The sequence below is a fragment of the Vulpes lagopus genome, chromosome 14, assembly GCF_018345385.1.
Source record: "Vulpes lagopus strain Blue_001 chromosome 14, ASM1834538v1, whole genome shotgun sequence".
In the NCBI taxonomy this organism is placed as follows: Eukaryota; Metazoa; Chordata; class Mammalia; order Carnivora; family Canidae; genus Vulpes; species Vulpes lagopus.
Window position 1 is genome coordinate 33,694,322 of NC_054837.1, and position 21,985 is coordinate 33,716,306.

Below are 21,985 nucleotides of genomic sequence, written 5' to 3' on the forward strand. Positions count from 1 at the left end.
GGGACACGTCTGGTTGTCACAACTGAGGAAAGGTGCCACTGGCATTTCATGAGTAGACGCAGCCAAATATCCCATAATGCACAGAACTGCTCCCCTGAGCCAAGTAGTATCTATTTCAAAATATCAATAGAGCCTGAGTCGAAAACCCCTGATGTCAGTGGATAAAGCAAACTGGAAGCACACACTCATGAACAGCATTGCAGGCCTGCTGAGTCTGCGTGGACCAGTCATGCGCACGTGCACTTCCTGGCACGTTCCGTGGGGGACGCTGTCCCACCTCCCACCCCGCGGTTTCTATTCTCATGTTTTCTGCCCGGGATTCATTGCTGCTTCTCTAATACTGGGCCATTTTCCAGGATGTAGAACAGATTCCTAAAACTTTGACAACTTAAAAGAGCAGATGTTTATTAGGTTGAAATTCTCTATGAACCAAATTCCGGGCTGGGGTCTCCCAAGGCTGAAATCGGGTGTCAGCCTGGCTGGGTTCTTGTCTGGAGGCTCTGGGGATGACTCTTCCTCCAAGACCCCTGGGGTGGTTGGCTAAACTCACTTCCAGTGGATGCATGGATGCAGGGCTGGGGACCTTGCATCCTTGATGATGGGTCGGGGCCACGTTCAGGGCCTAACAGGCACCTCCGTTCCTGGGCTCGTGGCCTCTCCATTCTCAAGGGCAGCAGCTGCAGGCAGCACCGTGTCACGCGTGGACCCTCTCTGGTAGCCCCTTGCGCTGCCAGCCAGACAAAAGTCAGCTTACACAGGGCTGTGGTGAGGACGTCGTCTGGCCAACCTGCGTGCTCCCTAGCATGAGACCAGCTGATCTGGGTCTTCCATTCCCGTCTGCATCTCTGAGGCCCTGGGAGCAGGGCCTAGTTTTGTTGCTGAGAGATCAGGGACAGGGATCGTGGGTGGCATCTTCTGGACCCTGCCTGCCACAGGCCTCTTGCGGCAGACTTCCCCTGCTGGCTGGGGGCTCCCCCATTGTCCACATGGGTGGGCCTCACCATGTCCCACCTCTCCCCTCATCAGCTGTCCCATTTAAAATTGCACCTGTCTCCCTCCTCATTCTCTCTGCAGCTTTACTTTCACCTGTAACCTTTGCCAGCACCTGACCTGCTGTGCATTTTGCTTATGTTTTGGTTTATTGTTTGTCTCTCCCACCTGGATGTGAGCTCTCCGGGGGAAGAACTGTGGGCTCCTTGGATTCTTCTCACTGAGATTAGCACTGGGCACATGGGACCGTGTGCCACATTCAGTGAGTGTTTGCTGGATGCCTAAACATCACGGTGGCTTAAAAAGCAGAAATCCAGAATTTTACATGGGAGCATTTTATTTCATTTTATTTTAAGTAATCTCTGTACCCAACGTGGGGATCGAACCTACAACCCCAAGATCAAGAGTCACACGCTTTACCAGCAGAGCCAGCCAGGCGCCCCTCTTCTGATTTTATTTTAATGTCGGCAACTGTATTCATTTGCTAGGGCTGCCATAGCAAAGGGCCAAGGTGGTGGCTGAAAGGGCAGGCATGATGTCTCATGGTTTGGGGGGCCAGAGGTCCAGAATCAAGGTTCCTTCTGAGTCCCTCTCTCCTGGCGTGCAGACGGCTGGCGTCATCCTGACCTGGCACTCTCCCTGTAGGGCGTCTATCTACAAGCTGCCCCTTCTTCGAGGAACATGAGGCCATCGGCCCTTGTATTTGGGCCACCCCGTAGCTGCCCTGGAGCTGGATTCCCTCTGCGCCTGTGAGGTCACATTCTGAAGCGCTGGGCTAGGAGTTCAGCATACGGATCCGGACGGGAGTGCAAGTCCACCCATAATAGCAACTATTTATATTTTTTCCTCTTTTACATATTCTGCAGATCAGGTTCAGCCGACTCAGCCTTACAGGACCAGAGATCAGTGGTACCCAGCCCTCCCCTAAACCCCGCTCAAGCCACACAGATGCTCATTCCAGCAGCAGTCATACCAGTGGCTTCTAGAAGTTCAGTGGCCGTGAAGAGCTTCTGAGGAGAGCATTTTACAGAGATCCCAGCTCACCCCAAGACAGATGAATCGGATGGCAGGAATTAGGCTTTCTGTGTTCAGAATTTGTACTCAACATTGATTCTCTTTAAGTAACATTTAATCATCCTATATTACACTTGAGTCAAGCACCTTTTGAAAAGAGGGAGGAGGGATCCCTGGGTGGCGCAGCGGTTTGGCGCCTGCCTTTGGCCCAGGGCGCGATCCTGGAGACCCGGGATCGAATCCCACGTCGGGCTCCTGGTGCATGGAGCCTGCTTCTCCCTCTGCCTGTGTCTCTGCCTCTCTCTCTGTCTCTCTGTGACTATCATAAATAAATAAAAATTTAAAAAAAAATGAAAAGAGGGAGGGACGTGTTTGGGGTTGAACGCTAAAAGACTGAGGCGTGTGTGCAGGCGGCATGAGCCGGCTCTGGGGCACCCAGCCTGGCTGGGAAGCACCCCCAGGGCAGGCCCACAGCCGCGCCCTGTGTTGATGCTGCTCGGCACCCTGCACAGCACCTGCTGGGGAGCACTGCTGCCGACCTCGGTCTGGTTCGGCGGCGCTGTCTCTGAGCATCCTGACTCACCTTCCAACCCCAGCAACAGCAGACCCTTGGTTGGGGACCGCTGAACTAAACCACCCCCTAGACAGAGGCTGAAGAGGAGCAGAGGCCAGGGAGTGATTTCCCAAGGCCACAGAGCTCATCTCCAGCAGAGGCTGGACCCGAAGCCAGCTTTTCTGCATCCACTCCACCGCCTTCTCCAGCCTTTGAGATGTTGAGCAGAAGTGGCCTGTCCCGTGCCAGCTGGCTCCTGGCCCCTTGCCCCGAAGCCAGGCATCCTCATGGAGCCTCCTCTGATGCCACCACGTCTCCACACTGGCTCTCTTTGCAGAACTCCACCCTGGGGACCCCAGATTCCTGCAACAGCCAGTTCCTTGATGTACCAGGGGACATCTAATGGTCTCATACAGAAAATGCCTAATTGACAAAATCAGCCTTTTAAACCCTGTGTCTTCCTCCCACCTGACACACAGATGAGACCAGCCACGGTGTCAGGCAGCAAGAGACCTCCTATCTGTGCAAGCTATTAAGTGGAAAGAACACTTTGTAGCTTCAGTGAAACCTGGAGTCTTGAGTACGATCCAAATGTGGCAAAACTGGATTTCAAGCAAAGTCACATTTCATGAGGCATTTCTTATGGGTAGTAAAGTTAGAAGGTGTCCCTGGTAAGAGACTGATGGGGCGTGGATTTCCCTGTCTTGAGACAAATGGGGGCTTTTGCGTGCTGATGTGTCCGTAATGTCTATCCCTCAGGTATGCCCTGGTCTCCGTGCACCAAGGTGACACGTGTGTGCGGCACATCATTTTAGCACACGACTTGGGAGAAGTTTCCAAAGAAGAGGTGCCTGTTGCTGCTGACGAGCTCTTGCAGCTCTGGGGGATGATGCTGAGTAGGAGACCCTAACTTTGAAAGTGGAGATGGGGCTTGTCAACCTTTGGTTCCCTCTCAGTGACTGCCGGCCTCGGGTTTGCTTGACAATGTTGACCTATTCATGAGGATTTGTGTCCTCCACTCGGGGAGGGGAGTGGGGCAGGGGTAGGTGTGTGCATGTGTGTGCATGTGTGTGTGTCATTTTCCAAGCTGAAACTCTGTGTATATCCTAAGGAGTCAAAGAGTTCTGCAGCGTTTGTTGGTAAACAAAACCCTTCTTTTGGAGTTTGTTCTGGGCAATATCTATACATTTTCCACCACAAAGGACAAAATATTGCCCCCCATAGGGGCACTCCTTTCCATATCGCCATCCTTCCAATATAAGAATCATATTTTGTCTAGATTGATATTCAGTGTTTAAAATAATATAAGCATGGGTGCTCATCGCCGTAAAACCAAGTATGAAATTATGATCATGTTGCCTCTTTTGAGTGATGACTTCTTATCTTCAGGATTAAAAACTGACTTGGTTTTATTCTTTTCCTTTGTTTTCTGTTTACTGAGCTCTTGTATATTCCCAGGCTCTTCGCTGACTGTCTAGATCTCCTAGATCAGAGCATTTGTTTTGCCCAAATTCCTTAGGAGAATGCCTGTTTCTGGAGGGCATGGCTACCACACTCAACTGCTCGTGGGGGGGGGGGGGAGCCGGGGGGCTGTCCCCTTAGCCACCCTCCCTCTGCTTGTGTGTGGGATCTGCTTCCTGTGCCTCTGACATCTGATGCGTTTCTGGGTTGCTCCCTCTCTTGATGGAGCACATCTTCAGGACGTAAGATGCTCGGTTTTTGGAGAGCTTGCACATCCAGAAACATTCTTCATAATCCAGCTGGTGCAGAGGGCTAGGTTGGGAATCACACCCCCACTGATCCCAAAGCGGCTGCTGTGAGTTCCAAATCCACGCTCATCCCTGACCTTTCCCGCTCTCTGGAGGACTGTTGAATCCACTCCTCTGTAGCCCGAACTGTGTCCTATGCCAGGGTGCAGCTCTGTCCCCACTCACTGTGCTCATCACCAAGGGGACCCATCCAGCCTGGAAACTCAGGGCCTCTACTTTGGGGAAATTTCTTGAATGACTTCACCGATTATTGTTTTTTTTCTTTTATTTTTTTCTTTTCTTTTATTTCTTTTCTTTTTTCTTTTATTTATGTTATTATTATTTTCTTTTATTTTTTCTTTTATTTATGTTATTCAAATATTGAACCTCAAATTAGCCTTCTCTGTTCATATTCTCTATTTCTATTTCTTTGCTTTTTTTTTTTGTTTTGTTTGTTTTTGTTTTTTTTGCCACCTGGGATAAATTTCCTCTCTCCATCAGTCAGTCTACTGACCTTCCATTTCTGCTACGACATTTTTAACTTCCAAGCACTTGTTTGGTTTTTTTTTTTTCTGAGTGCTTTTTTTTTTAATTTCAGATTTATTTACTTATTTTAATTTAATGACATCCTGTTTTTGTTTCATGAGTATGGCATGTTCTCTGATCTCTCTGTGATCGTGGGTGACAGTGTGGGTTTTAAAATTATGGTCTTTCCCGCATTGGCTCTATTTCCTACAGGTTGCTTTTCTTTTCTGTTTGCTTCTTTTAGAGGTCTCTGGAATAATGTGGAGACTTTTCTTGGTGCCCGGCACCTGTCGCCTGCTCCTGTAAGTGAATGAGGGACTAAACCACCATGGGAAGCTCTGAGCCCAGGCGCCCTGGCTAGCTGTTTGGAGAAGCCCCAATGTCCGCCTGAATGTCACATTTTTCCCAGGGGAGCGAGGGCCCAGCTTTGGAGATGGAGGCTGGGAATCTCAATGATCTTTATGCATAGGGTCACATGGTCACTCTGCTGCCAGCATGGCAATCCCATTCTCAATTCCCCTGGGATCCCACAGCCCCGGCGAGGGGTTCTGCACTCACCCTGTTGGGTGGGAAGGGGAAAAATATTTGCATCTAGCTGCTTCATAAACAGACTCAGAGAATCTTCCTTGTTGATCCTCATCCACTCTTGCGTGGGGGCTGAGACCCCCGATCCCTGGGGCGAGTGACTGTGGCATAAGCCCTGCTGGTTCTGGCTTTTCCCACTGACCATGGGGGCTGCGTGTGGAAGGCTTGCTCCCACGTACCCCTGCCTGCACCTTCTATCGGGTTTCAGAATCCATGGCAAGGACAATCATATGGTTTCACTCATATGGGAAATATAAGAAATAGTGAAAGGGATTATAGGGGAAAGGAGGGGACTGAATGGGAAAAATCATAGAGGGAGACAAACCATGAGAGTCACCTAACTCTGGGAAACACACAAAGGGTAGTGGAAGGGGAGGTGGGCGGGGGGTTGGGGTGACTGGGTGACGGGCACTGAGGGGGGCACTTGATTGGATGCACACTGCGTGTTATACTATATGTTGGCAAATTGAATTTAAATAAAAACAAAAACAAAAAAAAAGAATCCATGGCAGCCGTGCAAGTCCCTCCCCACCTCGTCTTTACAAACGGGGCTTCTCCTATGAGCGGGATTTGGGGGACAGGACAGGTGGGTGTTGTGGTCCATCTACTGTCTTCTCTCGGGTCCATTGCTGAGAACGCTGAGGCTCTCGGAGGCTGAGCCCCCACCAGAAGGTGGGCCCTGGAGAAGAGCTTTCTTTTCTCCAAGTCCTGACATAGTGCACTTTGGTCGGTGCCTGCCCCAAGGAGGCCCAACACTCACCCAGAGCAGGATGAAGTCATGGAGCAATAACTAATGCTTATTAAGTGCTTGCTGTATGCCTCATGCTACTTTAATCTCTTTCTCTGCATGAATTCATTTCATCATTCAGCTTTATTAGCGGATCCATTACAGAGGGGAACTTGTGGCACAGAGAGGTTGGCCCAGAGCCACACAGCGACAAAGTGGTGAAACCAGAGCATAAGCCTTGGGGCACAGGGGGTCCCAGCACAGCCACACTCCACCACACCCCCTGACTAATGAGCCTGTGTTGTGGGAGCCTGCGCGGGGCACTGTAGGATGTTTAACTGCGTCCTGGGCTTCCCACTCCCTGACCCAGTGGTAACAAGGAGAAATGTCTCTAGACATTGCCACATGCCCCCTGCAGGACACTACCCCACACCAGGAGTGACAATGATGTGCCAAGGCAAGTGGATGCTCCCCTTGAACACTTAATGGGGCTACTTCTCAGTTTAGGGTCTGTCCAGGGACACTTCCCCTCAGATCTGGATAGCAAGATCCACAGCTCGGGAGTCTGGGGTCGTCCCCCTTCTACTCCATCTGTTCACCCCTGCATCACCACCCTCTGGTGCCCTCCATCCATCTCCACGTGGGCCACGAAAATGTGGAGAGTTGGACAAGGGGTGGTCGCCTGCAGCGTAGTGGAGCTTGGGCACATCTGCAGAAGCCTGGTCTTTAATGCTGTGGCTCTCTCTTGCCTGTCTTCATATCCGCAGAGCCAAGGTGAAGAAGGGGGTGAACATCCTGGGCACTCAGACCAGCGAGCCCCGGCAGTGGGATGTCAAACAGGAGATGGGGAATGGCGGGAAGCATGCTACCACCACCGTGCTGTGCCAGCGCCTGGGGTCCAGCACACGTAACAGGTAAGCACAGGGGACGCAGGGTCCAGTGACCGGGTCACCACCTGTAAGGCTGGCCTTACGCTCACATTTAACTGCTGCTTAGCAGAGCTATTAACCCCTGGGCCTGGGAACCTGGAGGCACTTACATCAGCTGGCAGGACCATCTGGCAGCTCCAGGCGGGGCAGGCGCGGCTCTGGTCCTGAGTCTGTTGTTTGGGCTTTGGGGCAGAGGCAGGCTGGCATGGTTTGCTCTGCCTCCCGGGCCTCATGCATTCTCTGCATGTGGGCTCAAGTCCCTGGGCTGTGTTACCTGCCCTTGCCCTCTCTAGATTATCAGAGGCTGCTTTCTTCCAGGCACTCATTCCTTGAGGGTGTGATGTTGTGCTTTATGATAAGAAGTAGGCATTTGGTCTTCATCCCTGTTCCTGGATGGAGCTCCTAAAACCCTCAGAATTTTGCACGTGAGTGATCAGAGCAACAAAGGTGACTTTTCTTATGTTAATGATGTGACTTTTAGAAAGCACCTGGGTCACCCCAACCCCACCCCCAACATCTCCCGGGAGGGCAGAGGGGCTGGAGATGGACTTCAGTTCCCAATGGTCAGGGATTTAATTAGTTTTATGCCTGTAATGAGGCCTCCAGAAAAACCTGAAAGAATAGGTCTCGGAGAGCTCGCAGGTAGGTGAGCCCATGGGGATTCAGGGCGAGCAACACCGACAAAGGACGTGAAGATGTCCGCCCTGTGCGTCTCCTCCATCTGGCTGCTCCTTACCAGTTATGTCCTTTAACCCAGTAAGGGAAGGTTTCTCTGAGTCCTGCCAGCTGCTGTCACAAACTAATCAAACCCAAGGAGGCAGTCAGGGGAACCTCGAGTTTATAGCGGGTGGGTCAGAAGCTCAGGTGACAGCCTGGACCTGCCACTGGCACCTGCAGGGGGCGGCGGGGGTGGGGGGGAGAGTCCCGTGGGATGGAGCCCCTACCTGGGGATCCGATGTCATCTCCGGGTGGACCGAGTCAGGATCACGTGGAACTGGAGGGCACCAGCTGGTGTCTGAGGGCTGCTTGGTGGTGCAGGGAAATGCACACATCGGAGCTGGTGTCAGAGTCGTGCAGGATTAGAGCCAGGCTTCAGTGAGGAGGGATTTCGAGATGGGGTGACGGCCCATGACAATGGTACCTAAGGGTGTGCTATGCGAGGTTCTACACAGAGAGCTGGATTACTATTTAAAGGAATCGTTTGCTGTGTATAAAACAACACATACTTGCTTTAGAGTATTTGTAAAGCACAGTTATGTGAGGGAAAAAAGCTAAATAATATATCGCTGTTCTGCCTCCCAAGGATAACCCACAGCTAACGTGCTGCTTCATTCCCTTCCCGGGTTTTATACCTGCAGTAAATGCGTAGTCGGTTTATTTATCTTATAAATCCGGTATTGTAATCTATACATGGATTTTAAGATGCTTTCACTTCTACTGAAAACATTTTCTCTTGACGTTAAATTGTCCCCGAAAACACATTAACGGCCTCGTGATATTCCATCATATAGATTTAACGTTACTTAAATAACCATACCCGTGACTTTAGACTTTGCAGTTGTTCTCGACTTTTACTCTTATGAAAAACAACGCGGCAGTAAACCACCTTTCACATCAAGCTTTATCTACTTCTCTTTTCACTTGAAGTGGCTTCTCCAGAATTGAAAAGTTTGATCATTTTTAGGGCTCTTGGCACGTTCTGTTTGTGTATTTTCTTGATGGGAGTGACCCTAAAGGGAAAAGCAGCCCATCATTGGACACATTTTCTTCAACAAATGCTACAAGCCTGCCAAGGAAAATTCTGCCAATTCTCCACTTTGTTTAGAAACACCCAGTTCTTTGATCGTAAACCCTCTCTGCGGTCCTTCCTTTCATGGGTCGCCAGGGAAAACATCTGGCCGCCCGAGCAGCTCCCTGGTTCAAACACCAACCTTTCCCCTGATCACCCCAAGAAGGACTGTTAGTGCCGCATGTGGGGTGAGGGTCGTGTGTCCAAATGTTCCGACTTGTGAAGAAGTAACCAGAAAGAAATGCATGCCAGGGTCCTCTGGGTATAAGCAGAAGACCAGAGGCACAATTAAATCTCCGGAACCAAATGCACATAAAGTCTGACTAGCCCATAATACTGGTGTTGATTAGACAAATAAAAATGAAGGTATTCATTAAGAGACAGTGAAGTTGTGCAGGTAAGTCATTCTTCATGACACAGTCAGGAGGAGTCTCGAAGTGAGGGAGGAAGCCCTGTGGTGGCTCCTTCTTGAGGGTCCTGGAGGCAATCCTCTATGTGCTGAGTCTTCTGGGAGGTCTGCTCTGGGCCAGGTGTGTTTGCTAGGAGGTGAGCTTCTGGGTTTTTTTTTTTTTTTTTTTTCTGGAAAGCCTGCTTAGCAGCACTCCGCTGATGGATGGGTGTTCATGCTCACTGCCTTCCTCGCCACGCTCTGCGGAAAGCCTTGGTTGGTACCCATGGGAGGTGCTGTGTGCTATGCCCAGCAGATGTCCCCTGAAAACTGAGTCAGATCCAGGCCACCCCCCATCAAGGAACCTGAATGAGGTGGAGACCTGGGACCAGAAGGACCCCAACTCAAGGGTGTTCATTGACATGGATGATGCAAGTCCCCCTGGGGAAAGAGGGCTACTCCCCACTGCCTGTAGAGCCAAGCACACTTGTTTCCTACAGCTGTGTAACAAAGTACCCCAAAGCTTACGAGTTCAGAACTTGTTTATTATCTCATAGTTTCCTTGGGTGAGGGAGGTAGGCACATCCTCACTGGGACCCCTTCCGGAGGGTCTGTCACTAAAAGGCAGTCGGCATATCCTCCACCAGGACCTGTGGTCTCATCTGAAGGCTCAGCAGAGCCAATCCACTCCCAGGCCTATGTGGTCATGTGCAGGATTCAGGTCCTCGAGGGCTACAGGACTGAGGGCCTCGGCTTCTTGTTCCTTGCCAGGTGTCTTCCTCCATCAGATCAAGCCTGTGAGAAGGTCCAGGGAGAAAGGAAGTGCCAGCAAATGGAAGTCAGAGTATTTTATTACATAATCTCTCAAGTGACATCCACACACTTTTGCTGTATTTTGCTCATTAGAAGCAAGTCTAGGCCGTTCTCAGAGGAGGAGAGGACACAAGGTTGACTGCCAGGCGGTGGGGGTCCCTAGGAGCCCTCCTTAGCCTCTGTGAGCCTGACGGCAATCCCGGGCTGTGGAGGGCTTTCCCTTATGAGCTCTCCTCAAAGGATGAAGGATGGGGGCAGGGGAAGGAATAGAATATGCAGGAACAGAGAATGACAGCCTTGCAGGCACAGACAGAGGCCCCGCAGGCCCTGAAATCAGGTCCCTCACGCAGAGAAGAGCGCAGGTGTGGCCTGGCTGCAGGTGGCAGAGAAAGGACTTGCTGAAGTTCTTCCAGGAAGGGGGCTGGGCCATGAAAGGCAGGGATGTGGATCCCACACTGGTGGCTTTACCTGGCCTTCCCTGAGCAGGACATCCCCTGTCCTCCTCTTCAGATGGACTTGCCTTCCTCACTTAACTTAAGCCTAGTTGATTCAGAGGGAGGTTTTAGGTTCCTGCCTGGATCGGTGAGCTTTGTCCAATGCACTCACAAGTGATGATCCTGGCTTGTTCCATCCGAAGAGCAATTTATCCAAGGGATGTTGTTGGGGACACTGTGGTGTCAGCTTGGAAAGTGGGAAACCCCAGGTGAGTCTCAGCAACAGTGGCCCCTGCCCACAGTCACATCTTGTCATGGATGCTTGCGTCGCTTAAGAGTCTAATCTGAGGGATCCCTGGGTGGCGCAGCGGTTTAGCACCTGCCTTTGGTCCAGGGCGCCATCCTGGAGACCCAGGATTGAATCCCACATCGGGCTCCCGGTGCTGGAGCCTGCTTCTCCCTCTGCCTGTGTCTCTGCCTCTCTCTGTCTCTCTCTCTGTGACTATCATAAATAAATAAATTTAATTTTTTTTTTAAAAAGTGTCTAATCTGAATCAACTTTAAATTGCTCTGGGTATTTTAAATTCACCTGTATCTTTAGTGATAATATTCTTGAAAGTATACAGGTCAAGTACCTCTGCTAGGCCCTAACATGCATCACAATAAGCATACAATTATAAGAACTATTTTATAAGATGATCCTCGGTGATTAGGACCGGGCGTCATTCATGCATATTCCTGTCGTAATGGGAATTTGTGCCATGAATCGCCCAGTGTGGTGCACATTGCCCACTGGGTCCCGCTTCAGGCCCCCGTACTGCTTCTGTGTTCTTGCGTGGGCTGGTAGTCTGCTCTGGCGGCTCTAACAAAATGCCACCGATGGGGGCTAAAGAATGTTTATTCTCTCCTAGTTCTTGAGCTCGAAGTCCAAGATCAAGATGCTTTAGGGTTGGTTTTGGAGGGGACCTCTCTCTTCTTGTCTTTCCTGCTGTGTCCACACATGGCCTTTCCTGTGTGTACCCTGGGGGGGGGGGGGGGGAGAGAGAGAGAGAGCAAGCTCTGATGGCTCTTCTTATAAGGACCCCGGCCCTATCAGATTTGGACCCTACCCTTATGGACTCATTTAACTTTAATTATTTCCCTAACGGTCCACTCTCTGAGCACTACCACATTAGGCATGAGGGCTTCACGAGATGAATTCCAGAGTGGGGGGGACCCAGCCAGTCCCTAGCAGCAGGCCTTGCCCTGACACCCTGCACCTGTGTCCTTTGGAGCCCTGCCCTGGGCTCCTGGGCACTCTCACCCACTCTCCAGACTGTTGGGAAAATCTGAGAGTTAACATTTTTTTTTGGGGGGGGGGCAGTCCTTGCACATGACGGAGGGGTGCAGAGCATAAAAACTCACCTCCTCTCCTCCCAGACAACTGTCAATTGTGTGGACGCTGCAGAGCTCCCCAGGGATCCAGGGAGGCTGGCACCCTCTCTGATCACATCCTGTCCCTTATGTGAATTGCTTCCCTCGTCCCCATCCCATGCCTTGTAGAATCACTTACAAGTGGACCGACGGCTCCAGGTCTGCTGCTAACAAACCCAACCTGAGATTCTCAGCAGCATAACAGTCCCTGCTTCCTTCCCTGGTGGAATGGCCTCCTACGTGAAGAGTTTGTTAGGAAGGCCTTCCTGTCAATGAAGCACTTTGTCCCCCGAGTCCAGAACTTCCAGGCTTCACACCCTGCAACCCCTCGTCCGTAAACCCTCAGATCCAAGAAGAGTTAGCAACTGTCCATACAGTCGTGTTGCACTTAGTCTCTAACCCCTAGATGAATATTTTAGCAGTCTGAGCATCCCGGCAATCATGCAAACTCCGCTAACAACCTACCAGATCGTACTTCATACTCACAGGGTGTCAAGCCCATGGAGCAATTAATGTTCTGTCCAGACACCCCCAACACACACGCACACACACACACACACACACACACACACACACAGGGCCATGAGTCCAAGGGAATCAAGCAGACAGCAAATGCCTCTGTGTCCACGGGAAGAGGATGCAGGATGTGGCCGGCCAGTGGCAACACTGGGGTGCAATCAGAGGTGCCATCGGTGTTCGCTCCAGAGGGAGCCTCTCCTGCCTTGGCGTTTTATCTCCCTCCCCACGTGGAATCCTTCCTCAAACCTGGGTATGAGCAGCTGGAGCTCGCCCGAGCAAGAACCCCAGGTAGCCCAGGAGGTGACCCCCACCTGGAGGGAGGGTCCAGCCAACCTGGGCTGGTGCCAAAGAGTCTGTGTGTCTTTGAACTGTGGATGTGCCGTTAAGTGAGCAGCGGGCTCCGTGTTGGGGATGCAGCCGCGGTGGCTGTGACGGAGGCTGGCGCCCTGGAAGTGGGGGCTCCAGACATGCCACCTAAATGACTCTCCACGGAGCCTCGCACACTGCTGGTGGTCACAGAGCACCTTCGTTAAAACCCATTCACTGGGGCAAAAATTCTAAAATTTTTCTATTGGGCTTCGTTATTAAAATATTGCTTTTAGAATCTCTTCCAGGAGGCAAACATCATTATCTTAAAAATAAAAATCTAAATAGTAGTGATACTCTATATAGTGCTTGGCATTTTACAGAATGCTTTGTATACACGATTTCAGTAAATCTTTTCCATGGTTTCTCAAGCACTCCGTTTGGCAGGCCACTGGGCAGGTGAAGAAAAGACAGGAGGGCAAAGGGAGGAAGCATCTGACTGTATATTTGTGCTGATGATTAAAAAAAGTTTTCTTTTAAAATAACTTTCACGTCTATAAATAAATGGAAAATGCTCGAATGTGTGGCATGAATTAAAGGTGAGCGTAAAGAGCTACAATTGGAACTTACAAACCTTGTTGTCAGTGTCAGCGAAGTCTGTGCACCTGCTCAGGGGCTGGAAGGGGAGAGAAAAAGAGGCACTAGCTTCAAACTGAGACTTTATCTTGCTTCTTTATCTTGTTATTACCTTTTCTTTAACGCCTGTATGTCACCTTCAGCTTCAGAAAAACATATTCAAAAACCCATTTTGTGGACCTGTATTCCACACCTGATGTTAACTGTAACCATTATTGTGCATGTGAGTATTTTTACACAGGTGGGACCAGCCTGCGACATGTCTCCATTTATAAAGTGATGTTGCCAAACACCTGCCCCAACCTTAGTTATGTGGCTGGTTAATAACTTATTAAGTGGATGAGTCTTTATTTAGAGAGTCTGCTACCGCAGGGCATCATAGTTACTAACTTTTTCACAGAAACAAACCAGCAATGCACATCTTTATGCCCCTATGGCCTCTCCCGGGGCCCCTCACTTCCTGGGAGATGGCAGCGTCCCCTAGAGACTTGCAGATCTAAGCTACAGATTGGGTGCTCAGCCCACCGGCTATAAGCAGAGAGGATGGCCACATGGGAGAGCTCGGGAGGGATGTCTGTGTGGAAGCCAGACCGCTTCACCAGGGGCGCAGCCAGCCAGGTGGCTGGAGGGCCAGGCAGGTGGATGGAGGGCCTGAGCCCTGCGTGCTGGCAGAGGTGGATGGAGAACAGGATGAAGTGCGCCTGCCTGCAGGGCCCCCCCTCCTCCTTCTGAGCCTTCCTGGTAGGAATGCAGCTCCCTGTTGCAAAATCTCCAGATTTATCTAGAAAAGCTGAAAATCCAGACTGTCATGTGAAATCTCCCAACTTTTAAACATTTGCTCAGATTTGTAAAATCACTGTGCAGATCCTGAAACAGGAATATTGTTGAGGAACGTGGTTCACCAGCGAGTGAATCGTGTGTAGTAGTGGCCAATGTGAGCACATCACACGCTCCACTTTGGATGAGATCACACCTGTGATCTGTAGGGGGTTGGTTGTATCCGCAAGGTATAAAGTCTGCAGCAAAATAGCCATCCAGGCCTAGATAGAAAGCTTCCTTTAGAGGGACTTAGAAGTGAGGCCAGCCCTTTTGCAAGACTCAGTGTCCCCTGTTTACCCCACACAATCCCTCCTGAACAGATAAAGGTGCACTGACCCCCTGTGTTTCCAGCATATTTGCAAACACACGCCTGTCCTCTGGTTCCTCATTTTCTTTTACCCTCGACTCTCTTAAGGGGCAGCCCTACCTGGGAACCTGCCTGGGCCTGGGGCCTGGTGTCCCCCCCGTTACTGCTCCCCTTGTCGCCTAGCTCCTGTGTGGGGGGGTGGCAGGTCAGCTGGCCTGCTCCAGCTGGCCTAGACTGGAGACGCTCTCTGGGTCCGTGCACTTCCCTGGACCACCAGTTGACGCCCACCCTGCTCTCCTCGCTCCTTGGAACCAGCAGCACTCCGGCAGCCCCCAAGCCCGTCAGCTTGGCTCGGCTCGGCTGCAGGAAAGACAAGTAAATCAGGCAGCTAATAAAAGGAGGGAGGCTTTTCCAAATGCAAAAATCACAGAAAATGGTGAATAAAATGCCCATTGGTATTCATGTACATCGTCTCGATTGCAGACCTTATGTCTGTAACTGTGCTCGGCTGTTTGTTTAGTGGAGAATTCTGGAATATGAATGTTGTCATAGCTGCTTCATGTAAACAGTTTGGGCAGAACTTAGGGGAATAGTACAGCAAGATAATCTGCTTTTCCCTGAAGGAAATTGCCCAGACCGAGTCTTCTCCTTAAGAGAGATTTGAAGATACCACAGAAAATACGCCGGGCACATTTCCAACAAGTGAAAATCTCCCAGTCGATGGCATAGGCGTGCACTCCAGGTCCCCAAAGGAAGAGGTTGGAGGTGTCCCCATGCAGTCCTCTATATGCTCAGTGGGCTCATGTCAGCACCTGTGGCAGGAGACTTTGTTGATGTGCACATTGTGTGTGTTCTCCTTAACACGTTCCCTTCTCTCCATGCTCAGCTTCTTGTGCCAAAGGCTAAAGCTCAAAATGATTGAGGTTATTGGTATTTTCTGGCATTTTTAGACACTAAACTCTCCCAAGAGAATTTGCTTAGACGCTCCTGTGGGTGGGAGAACAGGTAGAGAAGAAGCTTTGAGAAGCCTGAGAGAAGAGATTTTCCTGGAGACCAGATGGCATCCAACATTGATCTGACGTCTGCAACGGCCGTGGGGTTCCTCCATGGCATGGTGTGTCTTATGCGTCCAGCATCCATGGTGGTTCATGGTGTTTCATCACATCGAGCCTGCCGACGGTGGAGGAAGCTGCCAGCTTTCCTCCAAGGAAATCAGCTTCTATAGAGAAAGAGCAGACCCTGGGAGTTAAACCCCTGGTACGGGGATGAGCCTTCACAACGTTGGACACATTGGGCACTCCGCCACCTGCCTCCCCAGATCCCACACAGGGAATGTGGGACACACTCAGTTTCCAGATGATGACCCCGTGTATGAGAGGTTGTGTTTTCCAAAAATGTTTGCAACGGACAAATTCTCAACGTCCTCACCTGTGTGTACTTCTGGATGGCACTACTCACCCATTACAAGGTGGAGCCTTTGTCCCTCCCCTTGAAAATAGATGGGCTTTTGTGACTGGCTTAGTGTGAGCCCAAGTGATGCTGTGTACCCTGGAGAGCCAGCGGACAAGCAGCCCCATTGCCCCGAAGCCACCAGTCATTCCACCTGGAGACACCCCCAAGGAGCCCCTGACAAGGGAGACAGTGGCATCTGGCCGGCCATCCAGCCCAGCCCTTCTGGAATTCTTGGATTACAGAGACAGTAAAATGATCATTTTGGGGCTGCTAAGTTTGGAGGGAAGTTTATGGCAGAGCAACTTAAAACTAGAACCCAGAGCACCTAGAAAGGTCGCACTGCTGTGACCTCCCACAGCTTCTCAGGGCCACTTAAACCCTGCTCTGTCTCATCCTGCACCTCCCAGTGACAGGAAGACATGCCCGAGTGCAGACATGTGGCAGGGCTGGTTGTCTCACCCCAAGCTTATTTCTTGGCATTATGCCCCGGAGCGTCAGTGAAGGCTTTGGGGAGGGTTTCTGGTTTTTTTCCTTCCACCACAGGCTGACATGCGGTCCCCTGTCCAAAATGAAAATGTACCAAGTGAATAGATCTCAGCATCTGTCCTGGGATGACGTACTGGGGCACATTAAGGGGTCTCTTGAGCTCTTGCCAGACCAGTGATCTACTTTAAGGGGAGGCTGTGGCCCTCATGCCATGGCCCTTGAACCCAAACAGGTGGCAACGCCTCCATCGTCAAGCATCCCATGAAGCAAAATGGTGCCACAAAGAACAGCGTGGCCCCTGGAGCCAGGCAGGCAACTTGAATTCTAGTCTCAGCTCTTCTACCTGGGACCCAAAGAAATTATAATAAATAAGTAATAATAACAATGATAAATAACAGCAGTACCTTTGTCATGGAGGACTCGTGAGTGTTAAAGATGCTGGTCTATGGTGCGTGCCCACAGAGACTGTTGGTTCTTGTGTTCCCCATGGAGTGAAGCTTCTGTAAGTTCTTCCTGACGTGTTTACACTCCCTCGCATTGTAATCGTGACAAGGCACAGCATCTCTTTCCTTGGTGACGCACGTCAGTCATGGAGCCACACTGACCCATTGGCTGGGACTTCATCCCCATCATTCCACTGGAGCTCCACCTGCTCATCTTCCCCCTCGTCCCCCTGCTGATCCTCTTGGCTCATTGTCTTCTCAGACTTTCAGTAGCTGGCTGGCTCTGGGCTTCGCCCCCACCCTCAGGGCACCCTAGTGTATAAGGGACGGCTCAGATGGGTGCCGGAGGTGCCGGAGGAGCAGCACCTGTGGGTTGAATATTCCTTGCTTTGACTACCTATAAGCCAACTGAAAGGTCGAAGGTTTGTTGTAATTTGTCACTTTACTAAGGCACATTTTCCCCTTACGCTTTTATTATTTTTTTTTTTGCCCTTAATTTTTTTTTTTTTGTTTTGTTTTTGGAGAAGTGGGGGAGAGAAGGTAATGTATTCACACAGTTCCAAACTCAAAATGTAGACAAGCCCCCCGCATGCAGAAATCTCTGCCTGCCGTCCCCTTACCCAGCCCCCTTCCCGGAGGCCACCAACACCAGCTCTTTACCATTTACCTTTCCAAAGACATTCTCTGCATATGAAGGCGTGCGCGTGTACACACACACACACACACACACACACACACACAACACACATTCCTCCCCCACTTCAACTTTAAACAGAATTGCTTCTTTTTTCCACCCACTCACATACCTGGTAATTTTTTCATATCAGCCCATGAAGTTCTTTATTATCCTTGAAAAAAGCATTTGCTTGGGATGCCTGGGTGGCTCAGTGGTTGAGCGTCTGCCTTTGGCCCAGGGCCTGATCCCAGGGTCCTGGGATCGAGTCCCACAATGGGCTCCCCATGGGGAGCCTGCTTCTATCTCTGCCTGTGTCTCTGCCTCTCTCAGTGTGTCTCATGAATAAATAAGTAAAATCTTTAAAAAAAGAACAGCATTTGCTTATTATGGCACAACGCATTGATTGCCCAAGTCAACAGCCATCAACTGGCCATTAGGAGCTTCTGTCTTCGACCTGGAGTTGCTACTTTGATCAACCTTGTGCAAAAACCATCTTGCACTTCTGTGACTGCATCTATGGGATAAATTCCAGAAACATGCTGAGTAGAATGGCATGGACATGTGCAAATGTGTGGACACCAACGTGTTAGTCGGCACCAGGCCACACCACCATCATCCTCAACCACACATTGCTGACAAGCCCGTGGCCCTCTCCATGCTCCTGCTCTGTTTCCTTGGGGATGACCTGGCTAGAGAGTTACCTGAGAGCACCCCTTGACTTGGGAATCATGGTGTGGCTCTTTAGAGTGTTGGTCCCAGTCCACGCGGTCCTTCCTGGGAAGCTCTGATTGTTTTTGTGGCCTTGGGACCTGCCATGTTTCTGGAGCAAGTCCCTTGGGTGTGTAGTGCTTCTGCTGTAGGAACTGCAGCTGTTTGTAAACATGTGCCTTGTGCAGGCTCTACATTAGGTCACTTGTCAGTTCTCACCTAAGCTGAGCTCACTGTTGGTACTTTTGCCATCCACTCTTCTCAAAACAGCCCATTTTTTGTCTTTAAAACATAATCAGATCATGGAACTCCATATTGTCTCAGCCTCCAGGGCTTCCCACCACACCCATCATAAAACCCCAGCCCTTGTCTATGACCTCCAAGGCCCCGCCCACCCCCCTGATCTTACCCCTATGCTTCTCTCATCAGTCACCCATCTTCCTTTACCCTGGCATCTAGGAGGCCTGTCCCTATGAGTCAAACTTGTTCCCGCCACAGGGCCTTTGCACCTGCCATTTCCTCTGACTGGACTCTTTATATGAGTTGATCATTCTAACCTTTAGGTCTTAAGTGAGACGTCATATTCTCAGAGAGGCAGTCTGTGATGATTCACACCAATCACCTGATTGACTTTCTGGAACCCACCAGAGTAAAATGACTTCCTTTGCTTACCCTCCCCACAGGAATGTAGACTCCATGGGGGACCTGCCCATAGTCTTCAGTTCTATAATCTTACATAGATCAGTTCCTGGCACACAGGGCCCTATGTTCAGAATGTGAGGGCTGTTTGCTGAATGACTAGATAAAGGAACGATGCTTGTCAGGCTATGTTGAGTTAGAGCGTGGTGCCACATTGTGCAGTTGAAGGTGTAAGTTCAGGGAGTTTGTATGTGCTGGAAGGATGATGTCCTGGGAGCCAGTGAGGGGTGCCCCCAGGTTTTGGGAGGGGCACGCAGTGGAGATCAAGCCTACCATCGTGCTCCAACACTGCTTCCCCCACACCTGCCATCCTCTCCACTTCTCACTGTCTCCAGGGCTGGAACAAAGGACAGGGGACATGGTGTTCGCCCAGTGAGGGATCCATGAAGCCATTTGTATGTGCCAGTGTTGTGCTAAACACTGCTGCCAGGCAAAGAGACATCTTCTTGAGCTGGCATTCCAGTTGGCAAGAATTTCATAGTTTTGCCCAAGCCTGAAACTTTCCAGTCAGAAGGAAAAATAGCTTTGCTTCCTCTTGGTGTTTCATGCCGGGCCACCACCCAGCGCTCAAAGATCTGCCTGGAGCAGGAAGGCTCCAGCTGTTTGCCCAAAAGCTTGGGAAGTAGGGAGACTAACAGTGTTGCATTCTGAATACCTGTTAAACCATCCCAGAAAGGAAGCTTCTGACTATATAAACCTTATTGGAGGGTCTCCAAGTGTCAACCTGAATTTTTGTATTTGTACTCAGTAATAGAACACTCAGAATATTAGGGTACACCAGGCAAGTATGGTCCCTGACCTCATGGGATTCATCGCCCAGTGATAAGTATGCCAGGAAATATCTCAATATCTCCCTGCAACGCCGGCAAACACTATGGAGAGGCGAGTGGTATTAATGAACTCACAATCAGGGCATGTATTGCTTTCGAGATGGGTCATTTGCTTCCATAAGAAAACTTGTTCAGGGTAGCGCATGCTGAAGAGTATTTTTCTGTCTGGGAAGGTTTGGTACCTCTGCTCTGCCATCGCCCTCAAAAGCCCAGGCTCTTTGTCTCCCCTTGCTCGGGTCCCACTGGGGCCTCCTCTAGCTCACAGGATGGCGCACCAGCCCATGGGAAGGCAGGGGATGGAGGGGGTGGATGCCAGACCATGGAGGCGTGGTTGTCTTCATCTGAAGAACAACGCGGAGGCCTTAAGCTATTTGAAGCAGGATGGCAGCACCTGCTTATGCCATGTGTATGCAAACGATACTGCCAGTGAGTACGTAGAAACAGGTGAGGGAGGGGTCCAAGAAGATACCGGCAACTAGAGCAGAAGGCCAAAGTGAGGAGAGAGGTCTGTGCTAGCCACCATGAGCTTCCTGCACGACCAGTCACCTCATCTACCGTCTCCTCTGCCACCTTGGTGTCAACCAGCACCAGGCTTTCTGCAGTGGCAGCCCAGCTCCCCAAGGTGGCCAGAGGCTTGAGGCCTTTGTTGAGGAGGAAATGCAGCAATAGTTCTCGGACAGAAAAAAAAAAAAAAAAAAAAGACTGTGGAAGTGATGCAGTCTCAGCACCAAGAGATTATTCTAATGACTTTAAATGAGTCCTTCAGGCCCCTGCTTCGTTCTTTCTCAAAGACCCCGTGAAGGCTGCTCTGCAGGCTGCTCTGCGTGCCTTGCCAACCTAATACCTTTTTCCTTTCTGTTTCCCACATCGCATTAATTCTTCATAAGTGGTCCTTATTATTCCTTACTTCTTCTGTCTTGGGTGCAGTATCTCCTCGCCAGCGACGTGTAAACTAGGCCAACTAGATGGCACAGACACTTCATCCATCATGTCTTTAATTCTCCACCTTGGGAGGAAGCGCTGAGGCTCGAGTTAAAGATAAAAGCCAAGTCACCTGAATACTCCACCGGGGGGGGGGGCAGGCGGTGGTCCCCACGCAGGTGCAGATTAGCTCAGGCAGACAGGTCCACGGCTGTGACGGAGACCCTCCTCACGCCCGGCCTGAGCAAGGTGGAAGTCGATTCCTCTCCCATCTTATGTTTGAGTTCCTGAGGCAGCTGCTCTCTGCAGAGGCGTGTTTAAGCCACAAAGTTCTGGAGGTAATTTTTGGCAGGTAGTAGATAATTCACACAGTGTTCTTTCAGACACCACAGGGCTGTTCCCGTGGACTGCTAAGATTAAAAATGATACTGAATCAGGGTATGTGAATTGTGAGACATAAATGTTCCTTGTGACTTCATGGAGCTTTATCATTTGCAACAGCATCTCAATGGATGTATTGGATTTGAACATCACAGCAAACCTCTGAGGGTTGGAGAGGGTCCTGGCTGTTGTCTTCTTGTTATAGCTGGAGAAATGGAGAGTCAAAGGCATTCAGAGTGAGTAGTCCAACAGCACCTGGCGGGTTAGGAGGAGCAAATTACATTCTACCTTCGAATCCTTTGTTCTAAGAAACCCATCACATCTTTGCAAACACTGAGAGCGTGTGTCTTTGGCCATGATTTGACTGACCCCGAAGAACCAAGTGAAGGTCGGGTGATGTAGCATCACTTGAACAGATACAAGTTTTGAAGACATCAGTAGCCACCTCTGATCTTTCGGATTCCCTGCATTATAGGTGTTCAGATTAAAAGTGGCTGCTAAACAAGGATATGCGGGAACAGAGGTCTGGTGTGGAGAACCAGGACTGGCCCTTTGTACGTATATTTCTGACAACTGTGTTGCTTGGGGAAGTTTTTCCTAGGGGACTTGTTGACTTTCTGGATTTGAACACATTGTTTCTTTCCTCATTTTACTTAAATGGGTTGGGTTGGTTCCATTCTGAAATGCTGTCGGCCCTGCGTCTACTGCAACCACACCACATGGGGACCGATGATCTGCAATACTGGGGCTTGCTTCTGCCCCCACCAGTCTAGAGTACGTCAGGCTCCCACCAAAATCCTATGAAAGGATTTCTGAGGCGGAACAAAAATCGGATGCCGTTCTTGCATGACAGCAATCTCTGTGCCTGAACCTTCCGTGAGGGGAGCAATGAGT

General features: G+C 50.4%; 1 protein-coding gene across 1 annotated transcript in view; it reads left to right on the forward strand.

Annotated features, from left to right (window-relative positions):
* TMEM132C (transmembrane protein 132C) overlaps window positions 1-21,985 on the forward strand; it is a 303,193-nt gene that overhangs the window by 187,988 nt on the left and 93,220 nt on the right. The window contains exon 3 of the mRNA XM_041728365.1: window positions 6,910-7,056. Coding sequence (XP_041584299.1) covers window positions 6,910-7,056 — 147 coding nt within the window. The remainder of the gene's footprint in view (window positions 1-6,909; window positions 7,057-21,985) is intronic.